This window comes from Scomber japonicus, chromosome 9, assembly GCF_027409825.1.
Source record: "Scomber japonicus isolate fScoJap1 chromosome 9, fScoJap1.pri, whole genome shotgun sequence".
Lineage (NCBI taxonomy): Eukaryota > Metazoa > Chordata > Actinopteri > Scombriformes > Scombridae > Scomber > Scomber japonicus.
The window spans coordinates 32902926-32913395 of record NC_070586.1 but is presented as its reverse complement, the minus strand read 5'-3'; the positions used below and the strand labels follow the sequence as shown (position 1 = coordinate 32913395).

At 38.7% G+C, this 10470-nt stretch overlaps 1 protein-coding gene across 1 annotated transcript in view; it reads left to right on the top strand.

Moving 5' to 3' along the window:
- The window catches only part of LOC128364974 (citron Rho-interacting kinase), a 33711-nt gene that overhangs the window by 3935 nt on the left and 19306 nt on the right, over positions 1–10470 (top strand). The window contains exons 3-11 of the mRNA XM_053325592.1: positions 1–42; positions 5284–5454; positions 5616–5669; positions 5786–5839; positions 6528–6668; positions 8161–8286; positions 9736–9831; positions 10015–10131; positions 10332–10441. The exon at positions 1–42 is cut by the window's left edge and continues 78 nt beyond it. Of these exons, the coding sequence (XP_053181567.1) occupies positions 1–42; positions 5284–5454; positions 5616–5669; positions 5786–5839; positions 6528–6668; positions 8161–8286; positions 9736–9831; positions 10015–10131; positions 10332–10441 (911 nt within the window). The remainder of the gene's footprint in view (positions 43–5283; positions 5455–5615; positions 5670–5785; positions 5840–6527; positions 6669–8160; positions 8287–9735; positions 9832–10014; positions 10132–10331; positions 10442–10470) is intronic.

Sequence of the window (10470 nt, the reverse complement as noted above, 5' to 3'; positions counted from 1 at the left end):
ATCCGGGAACAGAGCAATAAGCTGCAGGAGATCAAAGAGCAGGTAAGATGGCATTTTGGCGCCTTGGTAGGTCAGTGTGATGTTGTAGGCTTTAAACTAACTCACTAATGAAGAAAACATCATAAGACAGATCCCCCGTTCAACCATATTATTGCAATCATTAAAGATTTAATTCAGTTTTTTTTTAAATTTAAGGAGATTATTGCAGCAATTTGTTGTGCGCAGAAAACAAGTTATTGATCTCTCTTTAGTGGCAATGACTTGTTAAAATGCAGTGATGGAGATAGAGATGTCTAAAGCAGAAGAATGATAGAGAAATAATCTTCTAGAGAGGAAGCGGGGTAAGATAATTTCATGTTGGCAGTCAGATGGAGGAGGTCAAGTCATCAAGACTGAGTGTGTGGGGTGTGAGTGTTAATTAAACAGGCACATGATGTTGGAACCCCACCACTCACTGTAGGGACACAGACAGTATAACATTAAACACTGACAGTATGTTCAGAAATGCCTCATGTTTCAGTGTCCTATTTATGTCAGTTGTTAGTCTTGTTTGTGTTTTGAATCTCCAAAAATGATAATGTAATAGATACATGCTGTTCATCCAAGTTTTTTTTTTCGAGAAGGGATTGTTCTGCAAGGTTTCAAATCCACTTCACACACAAATGATGAAATAAACTGTAAGTTCAATCATGAAAAAGCAGTGCACCACATGTTTCAGATTGCATGGATAATACAATCAGTAGCTCTCCTGCAGAGTACATCAAGTGTCTGCAGGGTCCACACAGCGTGAACCTTCCTGGAATACTATCAGTGGAGAGAGGGGAGGTTTTATTGTACACACCACACTAAATGACTGAAATCAAATGTGATGAGCGTGTGGCACGTATGTGAGTTTGTGTATATTTTCTGCGTGTGTAGCAGCGCCACATGGCTGTGTGTTGTCAGCTGCAAGAATTGAGCCGTTACAGCATTGACAGCTTAAGACAAAAGACAGAGAGCATGAAAAATCATCTTCCTGGCATTCTGCGCCACTTTTTCTTTAAAAGGTAATAGAAAAGCAACCTGTGTTTTTCAGCCTACACTAGTGCTGGTTACTAAGCACCGAATACATTGTGCAATGGTTGCCATGGTGATGAGAGCCATATACCTACCAGTGAAGAGAGTACCGATGCAGTGGGCAGGCTGTCGTGATGAGGTGCTGGGGCCTTAGCTCATTCTGTTTGAGAAACATCAGTTTTGACCATGACTTGATGTAACAGAGATTGCATCTGTTCTGAAAAGAGTCTGTTTTTATTAAGAACATTTTGAAAATCTGCATTTCATATCATGGACAGTGCAAATACTTATCTTATCAAGGTCGAAAAAAATAACATATACTGGTGTTATTTAATCCTACCTCAGTATAAAATGTGTTGCATTTCAATAAAATGACATTTATACAATACAAAGCAATATCATAGGAGAGGTGGTTCATGTAATTCAAAAGAGCCTTGCAAATTAGCTGCTGCTCCTTTGCAAGAAAAGCCAGTTGAAGTAGTCCTGGCAGATGCTCACTTGCTGCCTCCCTGCAGAGGTGTTCAGGGCATGACTGACTGGGATCAAATCCCTCCAGGATGTGTTGGAGGGATTACATCTATATCCTGTCCTGGGGCCACTTAAAGATTCAGTATGCTCCTAACAATCTGTTTAAACAAAGTGTTTATACATGTTTTGAATGGCTGCACTTAAAGGTGGGGCAAAAAAAACAACAACTACCCCTCTGGTGTTGTCTTCAAGAACTATGTAGCTACATGTTAAATGTCCTGATGCAATGAATCGTGCAGTGTACACTTTTCGACAGTTTCTCCTCCAAGGCATTCATGGTGTTGCACACATGAAAAGTGATGGAACTGAAGAGTGAAAAAACAGTTGCCCATTTTGTCACTCCTGCACACCCAGCCACTTGTGTGCATGAAGTGGGCATCACTCTTAGATGGTCTATTTTGGAAAGTTGAAGACATTTTTGAACACACAACCCCTGATTTTGATGTCCAAATGGTGCTGGGGGGGGGGTGGGGGGTGGAAGTGACAGTTTATCACCATCATTCCAGCAGCGTTAGTCTTCTTTAACCCTGAAACAAGTGGAGGGTGGAGGTGTGAGTGAAGGTTCAGCGTCATTGAGGCTGTGGTTGAACTGAGCACGACACTGGATATGTATCAGGGAGGGGAGTTAAAAATAGCAGACCCTCCCAAAGCAAACATTCTACGGATACATTATGATTAGAACAGAGAGAGTAATCATCTCCATCATCAAATTTATGAGCATAGTTCGCTGTGCATGCATATTACCTGCTCTATGTTCCCATTGGTGCCTCACAGCAGGGTATTTACGCAAGCTAAATCCAGCATTACATCTTGAAAAGCATTTGTCTCCCACGCTCTGTCATATGACTGCAGTGTTTATCATTTTCATACAGAAGCCGTGCAGTGTTGGATCAACAAACAGTAGAGATTGGGGATAGATTCATTTCCATCTGTGCCAAAGCCATTAAGACCTGCAATAATATGCAAAGACAATCTTACTAAAGACGAGAGAGCAAAGAAGAACTGTGAAAAGTCACAAACAGCACTGTGCAAACATGTGTACATATGTGCATGATCAAATGCCATACTGTTACTTTACTGTTAACAAGTGGGCAGATCTGCATTGAGGTTTTGTCCATTTGTTGTCCATTAGATGGATTTACAAAGTCTAAACCTTGTTATCTCACACAAATAAAAGCCATAAATGAACGCAGATTTAATATTCACTGTGATGGATTATGCAACTCAAGCAAGAGCCTGTATCTCCAAGCAAAATTAGTGGAATAATTAGCTATCTTTGTTAAGTTGGCTTGCTTTTAACTGGGCTAGATCACCATGGTAACGCATGCTGCATGGATAACCTGCTCCTGTGCAGTTTAACCTCAGAGAATGAAATTACTGACCAATTAGCTCAGTGGACAAATTGAGTCGTTACTCAAACAGGAGAAAAAGTCCTCAGTTCATAAAGTGACAAGGAAGATCAATGAAGCAAGATTTTAGTATCAGTGAAATTACTTTTCAAATCATTTCTACTCAGGGTCTAAAACAAAGCTTCTAACAGACAGATGGATAGTTTACTACACTGATGGATTCATGAATGGTGACTATAGCTACATTTCAATTATACTAAATTTGTTTTGTGAACAACCTGACAGTACTGATGCTTTTATGGCGTTCTTCTAGAGTGACTCTGAGCATTGAATCTTTTAAGACTTAACTAAATGGAAGTTGGACATAAAAAGTATACTTGCTTTTTCCTCTATCGTGTAATTATATTCTACACATTTCACCACACTAAATAGGGTTTAGTTGCAGCATTAAATTCATTCTCCCGCAGGTAACTATGTCATTGCATATCATACAAAGTACTCTACTCATTGTTTTAAAGGCATTGCTTGAAATGAACATTAAATTAAAGTCTCACATGAATGTGCCCAGAGCTAGACTGATAAACTCAGATTTAAGTGATTCAGTTGATAACCTGTTTGGTCCGTTTTGTGTGTTAAGGGCAAGTATTTGAGTCGGGAAGCGTGCCAGTTTACCACCCTTAAAGTTGAATCTTATTAGTCTTTTGGGGGAAAAATAGCTTTTTGATATATTCTTTGACATTTCAAGGTTTCTGTTTCAAGTACCTGCACCCAGCCAAACAGCAAAATGAAATAAAAAAAATACTGTCATTACTAATATAGAGTAAAGTCACATTCACTGAGAATTAAATTAAAGATTTGCAGTCAGAAACGTTCTGATTTGAAGGTCTTTCTCCCTTCTCAATCTTCAAGGAGGTTTTCCTGGAAAGCTGCAGTATAAAGTGATATTGAGAGTGTCTTTTCTGGTCACTTTGAGGTATTGTCAATGTGAGTAAATGATCCACGATAGCTAAATTCCATCACAACTGCTTCTTCATGCAAAAAATACTTGAATGAACCAAGGAGAGAAAACTTCATGTGCAGCTGACTTTTTCTCTGTAATAAAAGATGAATGTGATACAGCACTCCACAAGCCTCTTGTTTAACGTCATATTGAAAGCTGAATTCCCTCGTCTTTAATTTCCGTAGACTGCGTCATTGTTTTGCTGAAGAATTACGGGATTTCAAAATCATTTCTAGCTTTTTATTGACTCGGGAAGTCAGGAGGCCAGATGAAAGGTAGTTCCCAGGAGAGCCAGCCAGACGTCATCGATGGGAGCTGTCAACCTGCTCTGCTGGAACCAAAGTTTATTTATTTATTTTTTAACCTGACCTACGCTGGTCGGCTCCCATGCATATAAAAGGCCAACATGGGCTAACTGGTTCAGGAGACGCTCTCTACACTCAGTAGATCTGTAGCTGCACATTTAACCTTCTGTTCCACTTCAGCTAAACTATTTTAGCATTGTTTTCATCATGTCTGAGGCTGTCTACTTCACTCGTCCTTCCCTGTGTCGGCTGAGCATCAGTGTCCCTGGATGCAGGAGGATGCTACTTTGTATTAGCGTGACTGACAGGTTGATGTGCCCTGTAACCCGATGAGGAGGTTGAAATTAGATCTGTTAGGCTGTGACTAATTACTATTTAACGGACATGTGCATTAAGTGATTCTGGCTGATCATATTTTTCTCTCCACGTTCCTTTTCGTTGATTGACTGTGTTCTATTTTGGTGTGTCTATACTCGCTACCATAGCTGAAGTGTCTCTGTAATCCCATGACTAGCACAGGATTTGACATATATGATGGATTTCATACAAGCCTTTTAATTACCTCTACAATGTTGAACTGTTTTCATCTCGTTCAGTTTTAATATGCCAGCTGCACATCTAAAATATATGTCTTATGAATGAGTTTGCTCTTATAAATAATGCAGTGTCTTCTAACAAGAACATTTTCTTCAGATAGGTTCGGGTCAAGCAATACTGGGGCTGCTTGAAAATCTCTTTCCCACTTAAAACACACAGAAATCTCTCTGCCAATCTGTCCAGATTTTGCTGCAGTGGCTGGCTGCTAAACAAATATAGTCATAGTAATTTGATAAAGTGCTTACAAGTAGCCAGAATATGAAAAGACTGTCCAATTCCAGGTACTTTTTGTATGAGCTCTACTAAGTGGAAAGTGCTCTTATTTTTGTCATAATAGAAATGTTCTCTCTTAATGTTATTGTTTCTTTTTGTGGTTAGGACTATTGCTCCTCTCCTATCCTATCCTCTCCTCTCCCTCCTCTCAATGATTTCTATGATTTCTGTACAGGAATATCATGCCCAGCTGGAGGAGATGCGGGTTTCCATCAGACAACTGGAGGAGGACCTGTCTGCTGCCCGTCGCCGTAGCGACTTGTACGAGGCCGAGCTGAAAGAGTCTCGACAGAGCAATGAGGAACAGAAGAGGAAGGCCGTGGAATACCAGCATAGGATGCAGAAGGTATACGCTGTAACTATTAATGATCCAGAAAGTATCATAAGAAGATGTTAATGGTATATTTGACACATACTGTACACATGATATGTTTGAGTTGGGCTGAGAAGACTCTACTATTCACCATGATCAACACTGATCTCTATGATTTCTACATATTTTCACAGGTCAAAGAGCAAGGCAAAGCAGACACAGACGAGCTGGTCACCAAGTTGGAGAAGGTAGTTCATATTAAGATCAACGTGACAAGCACACTTACCAATATATTACATCCATCTCTATATATATATATATATATATATACATATCTCACAATGATTGTATTTTTGTTTTTTAGACCAATGCTGAGCAGCAGACAAAAATCCAGGATCTTCAAGACAAGCTTGCCAGGGTAGAGTATTTTTGTTGGGAAAATGAATGAATCATTTATACGAGCTTGTGCTCCCAAACGTAAGACATGTAACAGCATTTCACACTTTGTGATGAGTGTATAAACTCCTTTCTTTATCCTCCCTGACCTCCTTTCTCTCTCTGTGTGTCTCTCTCTCTCAAACTGTGATCTACAGTCAGATTTTGTCTATGGCCTGAAAACAATTAAGCTGTCTCTTAAAACAAGATTTACTGCTTAATTATCGGCAATCAAACACTTTTGCCTCATTAGAAAAGATAATTTGATCCTAATTGTCTTTTCCTAGAAATTAATTTTTTAGAAGTACCATCAATTTTGCCAAGAACACATGTGGATGCGGTTCAGATATTCAAGGCTGACTGAGTTCACATTTCGGATAGATTCTGACTCAGTGATCACGCTACTTTAAGAAATCATCAGTAGGAATGTGTTTCTTAAAGGGACTGAGTGCATTTAAGGATATCATATTTGTGTTTGTTTACAAGGAGTGATTTAATGTAGCATCATTATGTTAATTATTCCTCATACACAAACTTTGAATCTAAAACCAGTGTCATTGCTTTGAGCTACATATAAAACTGATGTGTTTCATTTCACACATAAAAAGCTCTCAGGACGTCTTAGGACACACTACTGTTTGATTGATATGTTTTTGTCTTTTAACCTGTAGGCATTAAAGGCCAGCGCTGAGGCGACAGATCTCCTTCAGAGTATGAAAGTGGCCAAAGAGCGCATGGAGCGAGATCTAGAGAGGCTACAGAACAGGGAGGACTCCAGTGACAGCTTGCGTAGACGCCTCCGTGAGACTGAGGTACATACACACTGTTGTTATCACATATATGTGTTCTGGCCCCCTGCCTGCCTGTCTCTTGTTATTCTGTGTGTCATGTCATTTGTAGCTTTGCAGTCTCTTTGATAAAAGTGTTGTATAAATAAATCTGGCTAATGGCCCACATGTTCTCTTATAAAGAGGTTGTTTTTGCACCTTGTGAGGAACACCTCTGATGTGATGGTAGGACGTCAGATTCAGTTGTGCTCTGAATGTTTGACGCAGTTGATCACCATGTGTGTTCATGTGATTGTTGTGTCTCATTTCTGTGGATCTACTTCATCCTCCTGTTTTTGTGAGAAACATATGGTAAAGGGTCTTCAGACTGATCAAAGCTTCATAGTGTCATCTTTGCACCCATATCACCCCAGAGTATGAAGCCTTTAGGTTGTTTTTTGTGAACATATATCTACAAAACTGCAGTATTTATTATGTAGAGACAAATTTGAACATGAAGTCACTTACTGTGACTGGTGTTGTGAAGCTAATCAGTCTACGGCTGACATTTTATTAAGTGATTCATATGTGGCTCAGTGCTCCTACTTCTGCTATAATGTTGACAAACTTTTACATGTTTCTAATTTCTAATTGTGAATTCCCTAACATCTAAAGTTACCTAAAAGGGAAAAAAAGATTAGTAATAGTAACTATTTTATTTTCCAGGACTTATTAGGTCAGTGTGTACCAGTGTTGCTACTTCCTGCATTAGAAAAAAAACATCCTGCACACAGTTTAAATTATTCAAGTCAAGTTCTGCAAAATAAAAATATTTATATGAAATTCCAAGCATTCCAGCTGTTGCTAGAATTGTGCATGTGAACACTAGATATGCAAACTGTGACTGTGACCGTGACAGTGCAAACTGCCACACAACAGTATCCTGGTTGTATGTGTATGTATAAGTATCTACATTTATTACACTTTTAAGGTTGTTATCTTTGGATCACTGTAATGAAATCCTTCTATAAATATAGAAATTATGCATACATTATGTATTCATTTATGCAGTGTCTATAGTTGCACAGTTTACTTTATACTTTGTTTTTGAGAGAGGTTGTTGGGATTTATTTTAAAATAGCACTTCACATCATGCACTGAGCATGTAAATTTGTTAATTAGCGTAGATTAATTTAGCCAGGAGAGTCAGTGGGAAGAAATACACATCTGGTCAAATTTGAACAGCTCTTACTACCGCTCATTCCATCACATATAAATGCAAATGAGGACTTTGGAAGTATTTTGATGAACCTAGAATAATGGGATATAAACATTACAGAGGTGTATCACTAACAAACCAAATCATCAGTTTTTGAAGTGGAAAACTTTGGTTGAATTGGAGTTTTCATAGAATGTATTGTGATGTCCACATAGTGATAAGCTTATGTTTAAGACTATGGATCCTTTCACCATGTCTAAAATTAAACAAAGGTGTTTGTATGCCATGTTTGTGTGTATCTTGATGTTTGTACATTAGGATGGCAGGAAGACTCTGGAGAACCAGGTGAAAAGGCTGGAGATTGTTGAGCGCCGGGAGACTAAACTGAAGGACGAGATCCAGAGCAAGGGCCAGCAGATTCAGCAGATGGCAGATAAGATTCTGGTAGCCCACCTTTCATCTCTTGTATGGAGCTAAAATAATCAGAGGAGGTGTGAGATAAACATAGCTCATTGTCATCATTGCAGAGGAAGTGCTATTTTACATAACATCTCTGAAAGACCTTTTCATTTACTATTTCTATGGATGATCTGTAAACTGATATTTCTATATACACATATATACACTCCTAACAATAATGTCTTCAATATCTTATGAAGCCTCTTTTAAAGCCTCTAAACAGCCGTGAGCCACCCACACAGGTGTTTTCAATTAATGTACCTTATTAGACCTCCTCTCACAGCTGTGGGGGTGTACACAGACTGGAATGACATCTTCTGTTAGTCATCTGTTATATAGGCTTTGGTGACATCATGTGATATTTTACATAGACCTGCAGAGGTCAAATCAGTCAGAATTAGTGAAAACACTTGTCTGGATGTGCAGGGCCAGAGAGGAGGTAGTCATGAGCATGCAGCAGGACTACTAAATTAAAGTTTCATCCTAAAACATACTCATGAAGCTCTCTCTTGATTACATGTTATTAATATATCTAATAATAATAATAATAATGATAATCTTTATTTTTATAGCACTTTTCAAAACAAATGCTACAAAGTGATTCACTGGGCAATAAAACACAACAGATTACATAACAGAACAAGGATAACTACTAAAAACAGAGCAGCCCTAAGGTAGGTCAACAACGAATAAAATAATAGAATATTAAAGAGAATTACAGAGATTAAGTAAATCAAATAAAATTAATTAAAAACAATATGGTAAAATCCTTTAAAAACTGGTAATAGAAAAAAATCTCACCAAAACTGATGTGCACACAGAAAACATAAATGTATGTGTAAAGTTTATATTATATATTAGTATATTACAAGAATGCCATCCTAATAAATTTGGTTTTTAACTGATGTAGACAGTCGAATGTCCATAGGGAGTGCATTCCAGAGTTTAGGGGCCCTGATGACAAAATCCCGATCCCCTCTGGTCACAAAGTTGGATCTGGGAACAATGACGAGTACTTGATTGGAAGATCTAAGATCAGGCCCATAGAGTGTTAAGAGGTTTGTTATATATTATGGGGCCAGTCCAACTTTGGTTTTAAAAGTAAGTAGTAAAATTTTAAAATCAACTCTAAAATTCAAAAGGAGCCGATGCTATGAGGCTAAAACAGGTGCAATGTGCTCCCTTTTCTTAATACTCATTAAAAGCCTGGCAGCTGAATTTTGAAGCAGTCGTAGGCGTTAAAGTTGCTTCTGACTAAGACAGTATATATCTTTATATGTGAATATACTATATATCACAAACAGCTCATTATATATGAGCTGGTTTTAGTGCTAAAATGTGCACTGAATTATTCTTAAAGCAAAAAATAGTGAGTCTTTGTGAAGGTGGCCTCTGATGTTTTATGCAGTGTCTGACATATTTATAATTCTGTAGGAGCTTGAGGAGAATTTGCGAGAGACCCAAGGCACAGCCCAGAGGTTGGAGACTCATCTGAAGCAGAAGGAGAAGCTCTACGAGGATAAGATTAAGGTACTCTCACATCTACTCATTGTTGAAATGTAGGACAGCAGACAGGAGGTTATCTGTGCCATGTTTGGTGGTCATCCTCTAGCCAAGTTGAGCAGTGGGTGTATTCTATGCTCTTCACACTGTTCTCTGTCCTGTTAAGTGATATCCTGGTTATGGTTCTGTGGGCTTCTTGGCGCTGAGCAGGTGTTGGAGGCCCAGATGAAGGCGGACATGGCCGATAAGGAGATGCTGGAGTCCAGTCAGAGCAAATATGAGGAGGAGGTGCGGGAGAAGTGCAGTATCATCAGTGAACAGAAGGCGGTAAGAGCTGACCAGCTTGGCAGCGACACTATTCCAGGCGTATTTTAACATTTATCACACTGACATAGATTTCATGTTTGGAATAATCTAGGTAGGTTATTGTAGAGCACAAAATAAGAGAACCATAGTCTGACCGCTGGTCTGTGATGTAAAGATCTGATTGAATGTTTAATTCAATACTGTCCATAATTTTCATTTAGACCATAAATGCAATGGACTCAAAGATGAACAGCCTGGAGCAGAGAATTGCTGAGCTGTCTGAGGCCAATAAACTGGCAGCCAACAGCAGTATCTACACCCAGAAAAACATGTAAGTACTGATACAGGCATTACTAATAC